General features: G+C 36.2%; 1 protein-coding gene across 7 annotated transcripts in view; it reads right to left on the reverse strand.

Annotated features, from left to right (window-relative positions):
* FHIP1A (FHF complex subunit HOOK interacting protein 1A) overlaps positions 1-20,215 on the reverse strand; it is a 79,246-nt gene that overhangs the window by 17,670 nt on the left and 41,361 nt on the right. For 5 of the 7 annotated variants that reach the window (XM_072928474.1, XM_072928475.1, XM_072928476.1 and 2 more), the window contains 4 exons: positions 16,726-16,958; positions 14,722-15,348; positions 9,886-10,044; positions 7,669-7,755 (listed from right to left, as the gene is read on the reverse strand). In XM_072928474.1, coding sequence (XP_072784575.1) covers positions 7,669-7,755; positions 9,886-10,044; positions 14,722-15,348; positions 16,726-16,827 — 975 coding nt within the window. In that variant the 5' untranslated portion in view covers positions 16,828-16,958. The remainder of the gene's footprint in view (positions 1-7,668; positions 7,756-9,885; positions 10,045-14,721; positions 15,349-16,725; positions 16,959-20,215) is intronic. The other 2 variants (XM_072928477.1, XM_072928478.1) reach the window with 2 other exon arrangements.

The following is a 20,215-nucleotide window of genomic DNA, read 5'->3' on the forward strand; positions in this document are numbered from 1 at the left end:
CCTAGAGAAGTATTCAAGAAAGCTAATTTTAACTCCACGAGGCTAATTTTCCTTTTACTCTCTGCAATATATTAGTCTGCTCTGATTGAGCCTCTGGAGAGCTGACTCTTTTTGCAATTAACTAGAGAAAGACGCTGGAGAAATCAGTTAGATGAGGCTAAACCCAGCCCTGGCAAAAATCCTTTTAACTCTGCACACCTTCTCTACAGACTGCATCATACATAAAACATGGAGTGTTGAAAGTGAGACCGGTTCAATTTGTGCAGTTATTATTGAAGATTTCTGTTTTCTACGATACCAAAGCCATGCTATTAAGCTTCATTCAGTCTACCTGCTGGCTGTCTCCTTTTAAACAAATGTCTCATGAGAGATTTGGGGGAAGAGGGAAATCATTTCTAATAAATTCAAATCAGTACTCAGATAAACAACAAAAGAACAAACTTTCCTAGAGAACTAAACAGGTGCTACCCATGTCAAGTATGTCCACTACAGTCAAATCCTGAGGCAGTTCTATAAAAACTGTTATTGTAAACATTGATCACAGTATCATTTCCCCAAGTAAGCTTTTAGTTACTAGCCCTCAGAAATGAACATCTTTGAAAAGATGATAAACAACAAGCCAAAACTTACAGAAATCATATATTTAATTTGAAAATTCTCCACCTTTGATAATTCAAATGTCAAGAAAAATACTGTAACAAAGGGAGACTAATAGAATCAAGACATGGGTTTCTAGAAAAACCCTTTCTTAAGTAATTAAATTTCAAGTTTGTTTTTGATAAAAATTTTTTTATTAAATTTTTATTAATTTTCAAGCTATATTCTGATAATACCTTTCTGATAAAGGTATTTCAGCAATAATAAAATCCACCACTTCCTCAACAGCAAAAATAGAAACCCACCAGTAGCATCCCTTGCATTAGATCCTTCCTGCTAATGGCAGAGACCAGGGATATCTCTGCTCTTAAAATAAAACTACAGGATTAAAAATAAAAAACAACAACAACAACAAAACTCATTTCCATTACATTAATCAGACCACTACTCTACCATTTTAATTTTGATTACCCACAAACATAACAACTAGAAGTTGCTGGATTTTTTTTTTTCAATATAAATATGAACTGTCTATCTAAAAATACCATTTAAAACACTTCATCCCTATGTTTTTCTATACAAAATCAGCTGTTACAGATCTTTTTGTGAGATATAAACTGCAACAAAAAGGACTAGCTGAGAGTCTTCATGGCCAGAGAGATACTTGACTGGAGATGACTGAAAAGACAAGACCACTTTCAGCCATGTAATACCCTTCTATAATTATGTAGTAATTTTCAGCAAATCTTTCCTCGCCTCCTCTGATGACTAATTAGATGGTGAGGCAGAACACTGTAAAGGGATACAGCTTTTACAAGTTACTCTGCCAAGTAATAGCAAAGAGATAGAAATTACTGTCATTGCAAGTTCAGTTTAATATATTACACTCACTGTGTTAGGCCAATCACGTGGATTCTTTACTACTGGCCATCTTCCCTTAGGAATCACACATATATTTTCTAATTTACAGCTTCATGCCCACTTACATGAATATGCCTACGTGATTCCTCCTTTCCATCACATATCCCTTCTTACAAGGACTTCATATTGCCCAAGAAAAGACCACGATTGTTCTTCTTTGAACTTATCCTCTAGATCCATCCACAAGCAGTTTTAACCTGAATAAGTTCACCTCACTGATAAAAAAAAAAATCCAACTATTTCCAGTCTCTTCTATTAATTTTCAGCTTCTTGCCCCCTACTTATCCAGGCAGAAGGGTTCTTGCTGCACAATGAATTGGATCAGGAAATTGATTCAGATTAAAACTATCCAGAAGTAAAAGTGAGTTTTAACCTCAATCAGTTTCAGGTATGAACAGCTGTCCTGGCAAAAGAGAGGGACAAGCAGGGTGAGGGACAGAGGATGTTTGCCCTCTGGGGGAACCAGAAAACCCGAACTGTTTCAGCTTATGTTTATAAAACGCTTCAGTTTATACCAGGTTAAAATTCAACTGAACTGCATAGCTGAAGCAAGTAGTGAGAGGCATCTTTACATATATCCACACCATAGCTGGTAAAATTAAGTTTTGCAGCTATTAATGGGCTTCTGCAAACCACAAGGCTATTCTAAGTTTTCCAGTGACACTTGGTTTACACATTTGTATAGAAGCTGTCCAAAAGCTTTTCAGTAAGGTGAAGGATGGTATTATTCCTAAATGGGAACTGACAGTCTTGTAGGATATTTATAAAGATGCTCCTTCTAATCTGTAGAGTATAATTTACAGGTCATTTCCCCCTAGCTGAGCTGTGTAATCATCAAACAAGTATTATTGAATTATCACAGTAGCACACCATGTCAGAGGCTTTTTTTTTTTTGATGGGTTAGTGTGCAGCAGACTTGAGGTCCATTTGACAGAGCTTATTTGACAGGACTGTGCCAGCACCTCTGTAGAGCAATTCCATTCACTTGGGCAACAGCAATGTTTTACGTCAAAAAGCTGGTACACATTTCCATTATTCAGACTAAACCAAGCCTATTCAGATGAAACCAAGCTTTCCAAGTATAAAAATAATTAGATCATAGTTAGCAATTAAATGCCATGTATTAGAAGAGTAAATGCTGACATTAAAAATTTGCTTTTATCATATAATTTTTCAGATTTTAGTGCTTTCTTCAATAAATTGAAGTACCACAAATTACATAAACATTCACGATGGTCTGAATAGCTGCCTGTGTCAACCAAATTCTTTGAATGCCAAACTAAAATGAAATCACATGCATTTACAGTGAAAGAATGTATATAACCAATCTGAATTGTATCAAAGGAAACAAAATATTTATAAATACCAAAGTTTGGCTCCTAATTATCTAGCATGTGGTTTTGACTACAAAATATATACATATTCAAGATCTTCTGAAAAGGATTTCACTTATATTTCTACAGAAGCGCTGTAACCACCTAAAATAATAAGGTAAATAAACACAGTCTACTAACAACTACATAGAGACCAAAATAAGGCAATACAGCCACTAACAGAACCAGTAAAAATTACTTCTATGGAGTTATTCTGGATTCACTCTGGGATTTCAGTGAGGTTTCAACTGAGGAGAAAATTAGTCTTATTCAATTCCTTAGACCCTTGTATAATCTGGCCCCAGAAGACCTAGTATTAAATTGATAGAGCTCAATGTTAGTTTTGGAAGTGCAGCAGGAAATAGCCAGTGAAATATGTCACAGAATCCAGTGGTATGGCTCTGTACCATTCTCTGAACAGAACTATACATTCTCCTGAGTATTTTTTTCCTATTCATCAAAATATAGGGAAGAACATACATAGCTGTATAATTTCAAGTTGTAACTGACATGCCATCAGAAGTTACCAGTCTTAATTTACTAACAGTTTCTGTAAGATAATCTTATTTTTTTCTAAATCCCAGAAAGAATAAAAGATGGTTTGGAAAAAAAAAATAAATAACAGAAAAAACCTACCAAATTAACATTTCCTTTAGCTCTGTATCTTTACAGACAAAGCATTTTATTCCTGTGTTTTCAAATGAATTTGTGACCTTGCACAAAGACATGCCTTCCCCCCTGCTCTGCAAACAGTTTAATTGAATCACCTTTTTGATGCCTCAAGCAACTCCTGTGTTAGAAGTAAGGGAGTAAAAAGTACAATAACACCCAGATAACCAAAAGACAAGGCAGGGTTCTCCAGCACAGCCAGTTAATGCACATGCCCAGCTACATAATACAAATCTGGGCTCTGACAACCCATTCAGCAATGTGCAGCTTTGGAGATAGGAACATACTTGTCAATCGCTCCTTACACATGTAGGTGGGATAACCCACACAAAGTGACAAGACTAGGACAGACAAGGTATAAATTAGGCTACAAGAACATGCTATATTTAGGATACTTAACTTTGAGAAATTAAGTTAGGGAGTCATAAGCTTGAGAATGTTTGGGTTATTTAAGCACATCACAGTTAATCTGCTACAAAAATAACCTTCACAGAGCTCACTGTGAAAAACAGTTTATTTCAAGCTAGCTAGCTTGCCCAATCAATTTGAAACTTCCTTAACTGGAGAAAACCTGAACTAGAGAACTCTTTTTTCCAACTCCATACTAGCTTCCCAAGATAAAACCAGAAAAATCACACCAGGAAAAATATACTGGTCTGCCCACCCCCGGACTTTTTCATAGAAACATCTCCATCCTCAATGGTCTTGTACTGTTTCATTCACACAGTGAACTGTGTACATATTTATAGGGAGACAATCTGCAAAAATTTTTAAAAGGTAGAGCTTACTACATGGCTCCATAAATGTCATAATCATTTCAAGATCACACATAAGCATATCTTAAAGTTTTTAACTGCATAGTGAAATTTTAAACAATTTTTAATTAAATTATACTTACTGAAATTTTTATGCTACTTTTATAAAAAGTCTTGTTTGATAGTCATATGTTTTAAGTTGGGAGAAGAGAAGGAAATCAAGGAAAGGAGGTAAGAGGCCTGTGTGGATGAATTAAGAGCTCCTAAAAAAGTCTGAAACATGAAGAGACAGAAGCAGGGAAAGGTGACCCAGGAGTAATATGGAAAAAGTGCCTGAGTATGCAGAGAAAGGATGAGGAAAGCCAAAGCCCAGTTGGAGCTGAAGAAGAGCTTCAACAGCAAAAGAAAGATCATGAAAATGCATGCTCACTGCAGAATGGAGATGGGGACCTGGTGACAAAATACATTAAAGATATCACAGTACTCAATCACAGACTAACTAGGCTTGGAAGGAACCTCTGGAGATACCTAGTCCAATCTCATTCTTGACGGGAACTGTCTTTGCATAAACAATTAATGCTAGTCTGTGTCTTGCTGCAGAGCAATTTTTTTCCTCAAAACATAATTCTTATAGAAAAATTAGAATATAGTACAGAAAGATCAGGTTTGTAGTAGTCTGCCTGCCCAAGCCATTCCAAAGCAGAGCCAGAAGCTCATCTCCCTTCCAATTTTTATATTAAGATTGAACCATGAGTACCAGATTAGATATGGCATGTTAAGACCAGTATGCCACATGAGGTCTAGACAGTCTGACTGACTTCCTTCCAACCTATTACCAAAAATTATCAGAAGCAGCTTTTCCATACCAGTTAAATTCTAGAAATAAGATTTATAGAAACACCTTAGGAAGATGTACCAGTAATTATCATCATCTCTTCTTACCACCCTTTAACCTTGCACTGATCTGTCTTCCTAATCAGGTATTTATACCATGCTCCATTACACACTGTATTTGAACTCAAGCCAGAATGAATCAGAACAATCCAAACTGAATGACTGAATTAAAACTAAAATCTTCAGCCACAAGTAAACTTTATGAGACCAAACCAACTTAAGTCAGTTCAAAAGAAAAAAAATCAAGATACATTTAGTATTGTGCTAAATGAAAGAACTTCTGTTTTAAAAACTGTCACGAAACATCTGGCCTCTCATTTTGGCCCTTTCCAATTTTTTATTAACCTCAAGGTTAATTACAACATTAAGTCCTCAAAAGGGAGATAGAGTTTTCAAAGTCCACTCTTCCCCTTAGCATTAATGTTTTCAATGGCAACTAGAAATAATTTTAATGTATGAAAGATCTGTTGCAGCATAATTATCATAGTGCATAGACATATGTCCCAAAAGCAAGAAGACAAAATATTTATTTCCTGTTATTAACATGGAACACAGGACAGAAAGACTGAAGAGGTCAAACGTGCCTCAACTTACTTAATTCCTTTTGCTATAGAGTTTTGGTCTCACAGATGTGAGAGCCTTGTATCAGATCCACTAGATGGTGCAATCCATCTTCTCCATTAAAATAATTTGAAGTTTAACAGAAGTTAATTTTTAACAAGGAAGAAGTAAATTTTAATGCTAGTCAAGGAAAGGTTTATTACTGGAAGAACAAGGCACCAACCAGAATATCAGGGTTCAAGAAAGATCTATGAAAATCACCTATGTTAGCAGCCAATGTCCCCATTTTCAAGAGAAATATGATTTCACCCACTTTCAGATTATATAAACAAAATTTTCATCAAAGGAAAAAAGGAATCAAAACAGCCGTCTTTAAATGATTTAACATCAACAGGGAAGTAATCAACCCAATAGGAGGTCAGGAGATTTACTGACTGATAAGAATGGCTTTCAGAGGTATGGTAATATTCAAAACAATCTAAAATTAGTCTCAAACACTTCAGAATAGTACTCACTAAGACTAGAATTCATTCTGATATCTCCCTCATTATCCATAACCTTGACCTAAAACTGGTTAGGCTTTTCACTTCTAATTCCCAGTCTTGATAAGGGATTAAGTCCAGACACAGGAATAGAAAAAATTACTGCCAGGTAAGGAGGTGAACTACCTCAGGACAGACTGAAGCCTTGATATGGATCACAGCCCAATTTTACTTCAACCCTCATCCAACTCCCAAGTGTTTGAGGTCTGCCAAATCATAGGAAAAGACTCTGCATTGCCTATGACTTTCTTGGGGACTATTTACCATGAAGAATTGTGTGTGCTACTGAAACAAGTTGTGAACAAGAAAGCAGGGTATGGTGTTTCACTGTCCTCCAGAAATTGGAACAGCTGCAATGCTGCTGCAATGCTTTGTGCTTGGTAGGCTTTGAGAGAATTAGAACATATAAAAGCGAGTTTTTAGTTTGCTTCTGAAAGTCTTTTGTGGATTTTTACTGTTCCTACATTTTCTCCTCAAAAAGGGTGTTCTTTTACAGGGCAATGAAGACTGTTAATTCATAAAATCACAGAACCATATAATGACCTGGGTTGGAAGGAAGCTTAAAGATCATCTAGTTCCAGCTTCCCTGCCAATGGCAGGGACCCATTCCACTACACCAGGTTGCTCAACATCCCATCCAACCTGGCCTTGAACACTTTCAGGGATGGGGAACTGACATAATTGACATTGTCTGCAACAGCTGGAAATGTTGCTTTTTGCAGCCTAATAAAAAAAAAGTAAATACATAATTTTTACTAACATTGGTGATATGTTTTTCAAAGCATAAACCCTAAAATTCAAAGAAAGAATGCATTATTTTTCTTCAAAGTAACATAGATTGCACTCTAATGCATAAGAAAACTGGTACCAAACTCTAGGAAAATAACTCTACCTAATATGATAAGGAACTACAAAACAATAGCAACTTTGCTAAGACTAGCATATTTCTTGACTAATCATTTTCTTTTAGAAAAATATTTATTTAGAAAAAAAAAATGCTCATGGAAACATGTCTGCCATGATGAAATGTCTAAAATATCACTGCTTTTTTGATGATATGTGAGTCTAGAACAACTTAAACATTTTGGTTCTTCATTACACTTAAGAATTTCAAGCATTTTCAGAAATACCTATGTATTGCTTAAGAAAGTATATAGAACGAAAAGATGGAAAGTTAGTCTAGAAAAGTATTGAATTGCATGCAAGACACTACTGACAATACAGCTGGTATTATTATTATTATTATTATTATTATTATTATTATTATTATTGCATCTGATAGTATCTTTACACAGAGATCTTCCATAATACTTTTTCCTGTTATTCTTTCGTACCATGCTTGCAGATGTCACTGACCTTATGGAGCGCAGGAGCCATTACTGGCACCAAAAATCCATTGTAAATGTAATTTACAAGTTGGCTGCGTATCAAGGGATGTGCCACCTAAGAGGGTGGGGAGAGAAAGACACAGAACAGCTCCAGTGAGATTTAAAAGACAGGGCACCGAAAGCAATTATTCACTGCCAAAACCCTTTCCTATTTAATAAGACATTCGTTTGTCCTCACCAGCATTTGATATGATTCTGGTTTTTAACAACTGTTTCTTCTACAAAGAAATACACATACCATCTTCAATTAAACTAAGTCTGCCAAACTCAGAGATGTGGCTTTTCAATCTTCCTGCATGCTGACAAAGATGAATGGATGGACAGAGAAGCGCATATAGCCATGTATCAAAGCAAGATCTGAAATTCTAAATTCAGCTCCTGCAACCTTGTTGGGGTCACTTGAAGGTGGATTTGCCATTGTTAACTTGTCCTTCTACAATAAAGAAACGCAGAACAGCTGCTTTCCTATTGTTCAAGAGTAGGTAAAACAAAGCACTCTCTAGCTATGGAGTAAGGAATACACTGTTCACATGCCTGTCTCCCAGTCACTGTAAAACAAACAGAAATTACAACAAAACCTGCATAATTCATTCAATGGGATGTTTAAGAGCTTTCAAACAAACAAACAAAAAAAAAACCCTACAAAATATTATTAGAAGCCAGAAATTTATTTTTATAATTAAACATTCCTTTTGTCTTTGCAGTGAAAACACATCAATTCATGTATCTAAAAGAGAAGTAAAATTCCATTCAGAAGCTTTCAAAGCCAATATATTGTGTTTGAAGTTCACAGAGACTGGAGTGTCACACAGCCTGCATGTGGCCTCCAACCTGCAACTCTTACCAGACTTCCTTTAACTTGCAACTCTTAATTTGTTAAGAGGAAGAAAAAGAGTGGCCCTTCCTATGCTGTGATCCAGGGAAAAAGTAATAAATGGCAAGAGGGCTTCGTTACCCTGCTCCTTTTTAATCTCTGGCTAAAGTTTTTGGATGAGCATAGACCAGTCCATGTGCAAAGCAGAAATTCCTACAGTAACTGAGCTTTCAAATCATCTGAAGACTATATAGACACAATCAAGCAGCAGTCAGAAACTGCTCTTTCTGCATGTCAGCTGATATCCTTAACCATAACTACTTGAATAGTGTGTTTTTTTAAATAATTTGTTCTTTAATGTTTCTGCAGTGCCCTTTATATATTTTTTTACAATAAAGGTATCAATTATGATCTCCTGCAAACATAGATCAGTAGAATAACTCTGGTTAGATGCCAAAATTAATATTGCCTCCTCTTCATGTTTAAACATGCATGCAAGAAATCTTGTATAGTACATTTGAACAATGACAGCTACTATTATTTTTGCTTGTTCAAGGCTTTAATAGTCGATCAGTTCCTTTACCGTATTTTGCACGCACTGCACCGGAACATATCTTTTATTTAACAGTAAATGTGACTAAATTTTCAATCTTATCCAGCACATTTCTTGAAATAACACAAATCCGGTTTCTGTAGAATTTATATCCTGTTTTAATGAAATACTGGATTTGGGTTCTATCAAGCATTCAAGCCTTAAAAACAATATATAAAGACAAGAATTTCATTTTACATTTAAATCAGAAAAAAATAATAAGGGAGCAAAGCACTGAAAAGAACAGAATAGATTCAAAACAGGCCAATCAAAAATGAATTTATACTTCTAGGAGGAGACCTAAACAATTCTGCTTGGAATTGGAAGGTTGGAATTGGAAGGCTTTCTTTATTTTGTACTCACCAACAGGCAAAACAGACTATTTTCACTATTTACTTTTGTACACCGTTATGAGAGCTTAAACAAATATGAGAGCTTAAACACATGTAAAGGCACTCAATTTACTTCTAGGATCAACAGTGGTATTAAAATGCAATAAACATTTGTTTTTTCTTTTAACAGAAAATGCTCTCAATTACATAATGTAATATCAAGCTTTCATTTGAAACGTTTGGCACCTGAAAACCACAAATATATTAGTACATCCTTATAACCAGGACAGACAGCAAAAGGCATTCATTTTATACATGGCTTGTTTTAGTCTAACTTTAATAGTTCATGCCATGAACAAAAATAAATAAACTCTTTGACTCACAAACTTCTGCAGGAGATGTAGCTTACTACTACTTCTAAAGAACAGGCTAACTCTGTTTAGTTACCTGTATCACAGCATTGCAAAATTCAAGGGAATTCATGAATTGTACAAGGGCTGGTGACAAAAGCCAGTCATCTTTCATCAGACAGTGCCATTCCTCCCCTTTTTCTTCCAGCTTTGTAGGCAAAGATGAATAGAGGGCACTTAGTCCTGTTGCTAGCACCTGTATTTCAGAAACAGAAGAGGAAATAAGTTAACTTTCCAATTGTCCATCTGCTTGAATGGCGGTACCACAAATGGTTTCTCCTATTAGTTTTAGTAGCATAAGAAAGTGTTAAGATTAAACTAATTTCCTTTCAAAAAAGGCCTGTGACAGAAAGACATAAATATTTTAATTATATTCAATATAATTATATTCCATATAATATGTTCTTTCAAGATCTGGTATTTAGGAGAAAGTGATGGAAAAAATCAGATTATCTTGTGATTTTTTTTTAATCCAAAGTTAAAATTTCTTTTTAAAATTTTCTAAACTTGTTTTGTGCTTTCTTCAGTCTCGATTAGAAACCGTCATCAGTGCCATTATCTACAGCTTGTCTTTTGCTGGTGATTCAAATGTCACTGCTCAAACATGGATGAAGTAATTTCACTCAGAAACATGAAACATCAGAAATGGAGGATGAAAGTGCCCCATCAACAAAAATGATGTTCAGCCCCACTTACACCACAGATACATGTTGACTTTGATTGCCAGGCACTTAAACTCAGCTGAATCCACTTTAAAAAAGTAAACTTAACTGTTCATAATTTCCCTTTTACCTTACTTAATTATTTGAAGGAAGCAAAAAAATAAAAAAAGTCTGCAATCACTTATTATTTAAACAATGTTTCCAGTAATATTAAGCCTTACAGGTGATTTAGGTAGAATGTATCACCAAAGAACAAGAGAGCATTTTTAGTTACAATTTAGAAAGTATATTTCCAAAAGGGCTCTTAAATTTTGCTGAATGTATCTAGAGTATGGTATTTTCAGATGCAGTTTTTAATTATTAAAGTTATTTGAAGCCAGAATCTTTCTAAATATTACTTAGAACTCTTATCCTTCTGAGATGATTTCACGGAACTTCACAATCCTTTTTAAAGATTATTTTCTTTTTTATGGGAGCATTATAACTCGGCTTGATGGAAATCTTTTTCATTTTCATTCAACAGACTCTTCTAAAAATATTTCCTCTTACAAATGGCTACTTGGCATCTACTGCCAAAGCTCAGATGAAACACAGATCTTATCTACTAAAACACTGGAAAACAAACAGTTGACAATGTCCAGATCAAAGACCAAGGGTTCACAGATGGTGATCGGGTTTTGCTCATACACAAGCACTAGCAATTGTAACTGTTAATCCATACAGTCAGACAAAGGCTGTATTTCTGAATGCTTTTTATTCCTAATGCACATCATTTGGAAGATGAATTTATTCTGGCATAGATAAGTAAGCCAAATATTAAGGGGGAGGTAAGAATACTGTGGAAATTGACTGCTTTAGTACAGTGACATATATGCAGTGTTATATACACAGTTACATAAAGGACAAAGCTCAACATATGTTAAAAAATTGAGAAGCTAAAGCTATTGAGCAAAGTTTTATTTGTACAATCCCATTCTTCTACAACGAGAATCTCTTTGGGTTTTTTTTTCCTCACAGTGGAAGAGCTCAGAAAACTGCTCTTACAGAACTACCCATACATAACCCACACACACACACTCTCACAAACCCAGGCTTCCGATGACAGAGAAATTGACATTTGTTTGTTTTGTAAACTTTTAATTAATGCACACTTGATTCTCCATTGTCTGCTTAAAGCTTAATTGCTATTCATAAACACAGACGCACCCTCTCAGTATGCAACCTGATTCTCAGAGCTGTGTCCCATCCACGTTTCGCCTTCACAGGGGTATTAGCCCTTAAGCACAAGAAGCTGACCTTGAACAAAACATACTACTCTCCACTAAAAGGAACACGGAACTCACAATCAGTCAAAGTCTTGAATTCTTTAGTCTGTCAGATTTACTGAAATAAGAAGTGACAGATGCAGCTGCTAAAATCTGTAAAGTTTAGGAAGCTCTTATTTTGGATATGAACTACAACACAAATGGCTCTGTGGAATTATGTTTCTTAAGCACTGATACAGAGTAGCCACGGGAAGCAATTTCACCCCTTTAGATAAAAAATATTTTTAAATGTTCACAAAGTATATGGTATAAATAGGGTTACCATCTGAAATTACCAAGAGAACAGAATTTTAATCAGCAATGAAACATTAATGAAAGAAATAATCTGAAAGGAAAGGAAATTAATGCATTCACATCCTGAAAAGGCAAGATTGGTTTTATTTTTTGTTTTACGCAAAGCAGTGTCCTTTTAAACTTCTTCTAGCATTTGTCATGTCAGCCCTACATGCTCATCTACTTTTACAAGCAGCTCCAGCAGTTTCTTTCTCACCATTGAGTCCTGAGCCTCTCTACAAACCAGTTTTTTTGTATTTTTTTACTTTCTCTTGACTCACAGAAGACACTGACTACATGATTTGTAATCCCAGGCCTATTATGTGATTATAATGTGTTGTTAATGCATAAACAATTGCTATCTGGTCAATTATTTCCTTTTAATAATTCTCTTTCCTCCCATATCCATGGTCTTTCTCTCTCTTTGCATCTGCAACAATTCAAAGACACTGCAGAGCCATCCTTCCTCGTGCTGTAACAGTTGCTTTACTAAGCTGCAAGGTATTTACAAAGTTTTATAAGGGACTTTGTGATGTCACCCTGCTCAAAATTCTTTAGAAACATTTTTTTTTTTTTTATTATAATGCTGAACAGATAGTACCTTCAATCATTTCCAGAAAACTTTCACGTCGAAATATGATAAAAGCTATTTGGTATAAAATCAGAAAACTTTATCAAATAGTTTGCCCACACATTCCATGTTTGTTAGTGATGTAACTCACAGCAAAATGTCTCCTTCCTTCCTTCCTTCTAGTTTTTTCACCTATAGTTTTGAATGTGGATTTATGGACAGCCCAGTGTTTTAAAAGCTGTTTAGCAAATTTATGTCAAAAACCAGGAAGGTTCACGTTAGCACAGATCTAACACTGACCTGGGTACACGAGGCAGCAGAGATTTATGGCCAGACCCCACCCCAGGGGATGCCTGTGTTATGCAATAAGGCATGGTAAAGAAAACCCTACATGCCAACCCATCCCCAGAAACAGAGATAACATCAACACAGAGCCACCCAAAATGTCTCTGCTATCAACACATGACTGCATTAGCTGTTTTGCAGAGTACCTGAGGCAACATTTGCACTGATTTCAGTGATATACAGCAATGTCACTGACACCTACAAAATCCTCCATCAGAACAAAATCTGGTTTCCAGCTCATCACAACTCAAATTCAGAAAAAGATATTGTGCTGGTAAGCTAAATATATGGCATTACAATTAAGTCTTATTATAGACTTAGGCCAACCTCATTACTGTTCAGAGAAGTCTGATTTTAGCACATTTTGACAAGAAGCCTTCCTAATTAGAATGATTGTCAGTCGTGGCTCCCTGCTGTTGAAAGCTGGCTTTTATCTTCACTGTAATAAGGCTAGTTTTTTTGGGTTTTTTAAACTAATTGGAAAATGTAATTACGGAAGTTATAGCATGGATCCAATAATGGTATCTGTCTTGGGGACAGTTTGAAAACCAATACCATATTCTTTGGCGGTATCTAATAAACGAGGTCAACTGGAGTCTCAAATTGATGCAATATTTACAACTGACAGAAGAAACCATTTAGAAGCTTTGTTGTGGAATTTTTAGGTTTCACCCACCCTACAAATGTGGCTCTGCCCTACTGCTCAAAGCAATCTCAGAATAAATGAAAACCTAAGGCTGGAGCAGCTGTTGAGCAGTGGCAGGGATTCTAGTGCTCTCTCTTTTACAGATCTCTCTTTAGTAGCCATGTAAGACTTTCCTCCACTTCATTTTTCCAGGATTTTAAATTAAAATGCAAGTCATGCAGGATATAAAAGAATCCATACAAAAACTGACCCACAAGAGCAACTTCTGTACAGAATGATACTTGGGTTTGAACACACCCACTGCATATCTCAGACTGTGACAAGGCATGAAGAAGCAGGTGTTGTTATTTCAGTCTACTTCAGCTTTAAAACTGCAATAGCACAGCTTTGTTAGTTGAATCAGATTACTTAACAGCAAGGTAAGTAAAGATTTATATTAATGTAGCAAGATCAATTTGCCAGTTGTAACAATCTAACAGTGCTACCAAGTTTTGTAACAGAGACCAACATAGCAAGATGGTGGTTAGCCTGAGATAGGCATAGAAACACCCAATTTTGTGACAACAAGCAAATCTCCCTTTTATCTTGCAAAATTATAACATTTCTGTAACACTCTCACTATTCTCACACTTGCTTTTTGAACTGTAGAACTGATGTCAGTGAGGGAAGCATCTGAAACAACTACCCTCAGGACACCTCACTCCCCTTTCTCGCTCCCTTCAGCCCCAGAATCTCAAAGGTGCCTCACAGTAAGACAGAACAGATTTCCCTCCCACTACATTCTGCTACAACTTCCATCAGTTTTCCAATTCAATTCACTGTGTGACTACAGAAACATTTGTGCTGGCCCAAAAGTACAAAAGTATGGAAACAAGAAGCAAGACTGTGCTTCGCATTGGGGATGACTTAAACAGCACTAGCATTTATGAAATAGGCGTTAGCAGAAACAAATGTGTTACAACACTTCTTAACCAAAAATTACAGAAAAGGAGGAAAGAATGCAGGAAACACAGTTTAGCACTGAATACGATGTAAAATAAGAACAACTTACTGGGCAAAAATAGGTGTTTTCTGCTATGTGGTTTGCAACAAGCTTGTTTTCTGAAGACAGAGACATAATAAAAAGCAGTGCATCCCGGGCCTGTTGGCCTACTGTTCCTTCTCGATGGATGAAGGGGATCAGCAGGGAAAAAATGAGGAAATTGGCAGCTCCTTGGTCCTCACTAGTGTGGAAAAACAGTTCTAAAATGGAGGGATCTTTGGCTATTATAGAGCAGAGCTGGTTCAAGAGGACAACCAACTCTGTTTCCACTGTTGGAGTGGTTGTTCCTGAACAGGAGCTCAGCAACATCATCAAAGGTTTCAAAATGGGCTTGTGATGCAGCAAAGGCTGATGAGACTGGGTTACGAGCATTTCATACATTTTGAGTTGCTCGATTTTTGTCTCATCGGTGAACTCTCGACGTAGGCTCCAAAGGAAAAGCTTCTCCATGATGTTTTCTGAGACCACAAACTCCAGAATAGGCCCCATCGAGGCATCCTTTGCTTGCTCCTCAATTAATAAGAAAAGCATGTGCTCCACATAATTCTGGACAGTGCTGGCCTCATCAGGTGAGATTGCCCCGTATTTTGCCTGAGCATTTTTCAAAGGATCATGCTTCTCTAAGATTTTCAGAACCTAAAGAGAAACAAAGACAGGTCAGTTTTAATGCACTTGAATGCATCATAAAAAGCATGCACCTATCACTACAAGGAAAAAAAATAAAAATTCTTTAACACAAAAAGCATTAAGTATTTTTATGTTTTTAAATTTAGGAAGTTTGACAGACAAGACCCATTAAGTTTCACATTTGGCATGTACAAGGCAAAAATATACTGCTGCTGTTCACCTTTTTTAATAAGGACCTAAATTTGTCATTTACCCTATTCCTGAAAATCAGGGGTTCTCTCAAATAGGGATAATTCCTTAGTGTTCAAAAACTGAGTTTCCATGATGTTTGAAACAAGTTTGTCACAGAGGACTGAAATCAAAGGGCCTGTTCTCCAGCCAGAGTAATTGTGCTCAGGAATATTAATATCATGGGATGATTTGCAGAAGTAAGAGCGGTAGCAGCCCACAGTGCTGTTCTTAGCTTGACACCTTTTATATGATACCAAGTGGCCACTGATACCCACATACTCTTGCAACTTTCAATATAGTAATAATAGTCATACCAGCACGTCTAGCCCTGAATTACATTATATTGTGCATGCAAACAATAAAGCTCATTGTCTACAAAAGAAATCATTGTCTTTAGCCTTTTTGCCACAAAAACCTAAAGGAACAGTGGCTCCCCTAATACGACACATCACTAGTTAGGTGAGAAAAGGTGATTCTTGAATGACAGCTCCTCTGACCCTGGAACACCTCGGAAACGCCACCATTCATCTGTCTGGTTTCTTGGGAGAGCCAAAGAACAACAAGAACAGCAGCACAGAAAACAATTTTATCTAAATTGTTAGGTTATTAATATTACTGCAGCAAACAAGACCTTATATTATGATGCTCACAGCAAAACATCTTTGCTTAAAAGCAATTACAATCCTGATGACATGCAAACAATTTTTAGAATATGCTGAAGTGTATAATTTACATCTGTCCATAATAAACAAGAATGCATACAGCCTTGCACTTTGCATCTAATTTACTTTACAAAGGATAGGCAAGACCTACCCAGCACAAGTAAAAGAAGAACAGAAGTCTGTAACAGGGTGCAAGTCACAATGAATCAATAGGAAAGCCAGTAAGAAGATCTAGGCCTTCAATAAGACATTACCATGTCCTATCACTTCTCATTTAGATGCAAATCCAGAGTTCCAAGTGTGATTAGTAAAGGCTAACCAGACCTTGAAAGGTCAATTATCTTTCCATTTTAAAAACAGTTCAGTGTCATCTACTACATTCTGCATAAAAAGACATTTGTTCCTGAGCAATTCAGGATTATCCCAAAAGAAATAATGAAGCAAATTTGTATTAATGCAGCTTACATCAATCAATAAAACTAATTAACATTACCTGTGCCCAATGTGTTCTAAACACTATCATGCATGTTTCTGGGTCAACACCCTGCAGGCTGGGAGCCTGCCTATTTCTGCTGACACTTGTTCCAGAGGACATTATAAAATTTCCACAGGTCACAACAACTAGGTCATGCTGAATTTCTTTTTGAAATCCTCCAGTGAGCTACAGATGTTCAAGCATCATGATGAGATTGATACTGTGTCCTGAGCTTTGGTACCCACAGAAATCTGTTAAAAAGAAAACAAAACCAAAAAGAAATGTACCACACATGTACCAGTGCACATCAAATTATAATGCCTAACAGAAAAGAAAATTCTTAAAGAAAACACAAACTTTTCTTCTTTTAATTCAGTTTGAGGATAGAATTTTTAAAAGCATGTTATATGGGATTATCTTAGACTTTTCCTCATGATAATAGCTTATGATGCTCAAACTTTTGAGATGAGTGCTGTAATAAGATGCTACTGAAATAAACCAGCCCAACAGAAGTTTATGCAATAAACATTTTATGCATATGATTGCATTTTTAGTTTCTCATTATGACGCTTTTGCCATTTGACCATGTCTGTTCAGAGTTACTTAGTAACTAATGTTGCATAGCTTGCACAGGTAAAAAAAAAGTAGAGGTTATTTCTCTATTTTTTTTTTATATCTTCCAATAATAGATATAATCACAAATTCTTAGAAGTGTTCTGCCAGAAACCATACCATAAGTGGTTGAAAATATCTGTAGAGCACCATATCCACATAGAAGGGTGCATCCTTATCAATACCAAAGTAAACAAAACTAAACAACATGAAAGATAAAACCTTTATGTATCCAAAGCCAATTAAATTGAGATATCATATTAAAGGACTATGAGAATAGGATCAAACATTGAAACATCCCATTCATCCATTATTTAATATTCTACATACATGAGTATCAAAGTAGTTGCACACCTGCAGGGGAAAGTTAAAATGAAACAAAGATTGATATCTTGCAGATATTTGAGAGGCTTAAGAGAACATAGTACTCCCTCACACACCAGTATCTAAGTCATAGAATTCCCCACACCCCCCATCCTTTTTCTTTTTATAAAGCTTACATTTTTATTCTCCTTTTTACAAACCAGCTAGGCATTTAATTTGTTTCACTTTGGGAACCATAGGAAAAAAAGCCCAACCAGAAGCGCCCAACAACAAACAGAATTTTTTTTGTAGCATAAGCTGCCAAATCCCACACAGCAATTCTTTGCCAGTATAGAAGGGATTTCTCTGTGCATATCTTAAAAGATGAAAAGCTTTTCTCTGTAGCGGACATCTCTGCTCCCTGTATGTGCGTTCTGTTTATATTCTTAAAACTGCTAGCGTAGGAAAACACCCAGCCTGTCCCAAAAGTAGCAGTGACTTCTGCCATTTTAGAAGAGTTCAAAAATATACAGGGTACACCTGTTAAGATTTCTGAGGCAAGCAAGGTGGTTATGCACTTCCCTGTGTATCTATATACAGACATATTTTCATATGTTCAAGATTCAATCTCCATCCTAACCCTGCTTCTTTCAGCATTTACAGTATATTTCCTACATCTGCATCTGCTGAACACTCTCACACAACACAAGTAACACAATCTAGCCCATCCTTTTTGCAGATAATATTTCCATGTGTGGAGAAGCCAGCACAATCAGCATAAATCCTGCACACTTTATCTGTTTGGGTGACAGCACTTCCAGAATGAAGCTGGCAGTCCATACAAACTACTCTCCAGATTATAAACCACCTGAAACCAGATGCAGTGCAGATGATTGTGCATAACCAGTAAGAACTAGCTCATGTGCTCATTTACTTAAAGGCACCTGCCAGTACACTGCTACTTGTTAAATAATCCTGTGAAATGAATTGTATGTACTATTTCTACATTACTGAAGTTCCTGCAAAGAAAAAACAAAAAACTACAACCCACACACAAAAATAATCAAAGATCAAAGGAGCAAGTGGATTTGAGAACCCAACTTGAAAGACCCAGGATCTGGGAGCTTTTATCATGACCTCCTTAAGTAATGATACCACTATGCCTCAAATGCACACTTTCTGGAAATGTGTTTGCAACTCTTGAGCACTCAACATTTCTACCAATAAACACTGCAAAAACATGACACATGCTTACACACCATTTAGAAAAAACCTGCTCTAAGTACTTTGCCTAATACCATAGCTGATAATCCAAGGAATATTTAATTGACAGATATTTCAGATCACCCGTCCACTTCCTGCCGGTTCCTCTTTGCCAGCATCTCCTGCAAACAGAAATCTTCCATGTCAGTAGAAGTCCAGCAGACTCCTCCAGGCAAAAGTATCCTTCACTTTACAACCCTAATTCATCCTTTTAGCAGATCTCTACTTGCTTGCATGAAGCAAGCAGCTTTGGAAAAAAGAATATGATAATGTAATGAAAGATGGTATCAGAAGCTGAAGTAAGAGAAGTTAATTAACAAAGCAGAGGCAATTTATGAGTTCCTTCATTTGACAACTTAGAGGTTGTTTCAAGGTAGCCTTTGCACATTGTTTAAGAATTTAGCTGAAATAAAATAGTATTACACATCTACCTATCACATGACAAATTCCATTAGCACCACAGAATCAGACTGACTTCACATCAGTCTCCAGTACCTGTGATAAAAAACCAACAGTAAGGGAGACTATGGCTATCTTCACAAATTCTGATAAAAATCAATGCTGTAAGACTCTCCAGATGCAGACAGTTCAAGCACACAGCAGACAAAAACAGCATGCCAAGGGGAGCACAGGACAACATGGCTCCCTCCACATCTTTCTGCCTGCCACCAGACTCCACCCAAGCCTGGTGTTACTGTTGGGCCTAGGATTGGGGTTAGGGTTAGGCCTAGGGTTAGGGTTCAGAAAACAACAAGTCTAGAAGTAACAAGACAGCAGTGCAGACTGAAATGTGCAATAATATTTCTATGTTCAATTCAATTCCCATAAGGAAGAAAATATTTCCAGTTTCAAAAGAGTCTTGGGATGCTGGGATTTCCTTAGTAATACAAAACACTAATATATTGTGTAGGTTTTAAAGACTTCAAACTCTGTAATAGTGTTTCAAAAAGCTTTTGACAACTTAAGTGGTCACAGAATAGGTCCTAAAAACAGCATCCCTATTTCAAAGAGGTAATTGAATTGGATGAGAGAATATCTTGTAAGATACGTTTCAATCTAACAACATGCTGTAGTTATAGCAGTACCAGACAGACTACATTCATTGTGAGCAGATTTTGTTACTGGATTAGGTTTTCCTGATTATATTGCAAGATCAAATGTGCAACACTAAATGTAACATCACATCATTCCCTGTGAATTAAATCTCATTTCAATTAAACAAGACAAATAACCTAACAAGAATGAGTCCAAAGGTAAGGAAGTAAATTAATTTCTAAAACACCAATTCATGCAGGAAAAAGTAGAATTGAACTCAGGGGCCACTAAGAAC

The sequence above is a fragment of the Taeniopygia guttata genome, chromosome 4 (assembly GCF_048771995.1).
Source record: "Taeniopygia guttata chromosome 4, bTaeGut7.mat, whole genome shotgun sequence".
Classification (NCBI taxonomy): Eukaryota; Metazoa; Chordata; class Aves; order Passeriformes; family Estrildidae; genus Taeniopygia; species Taeniopygia guttata.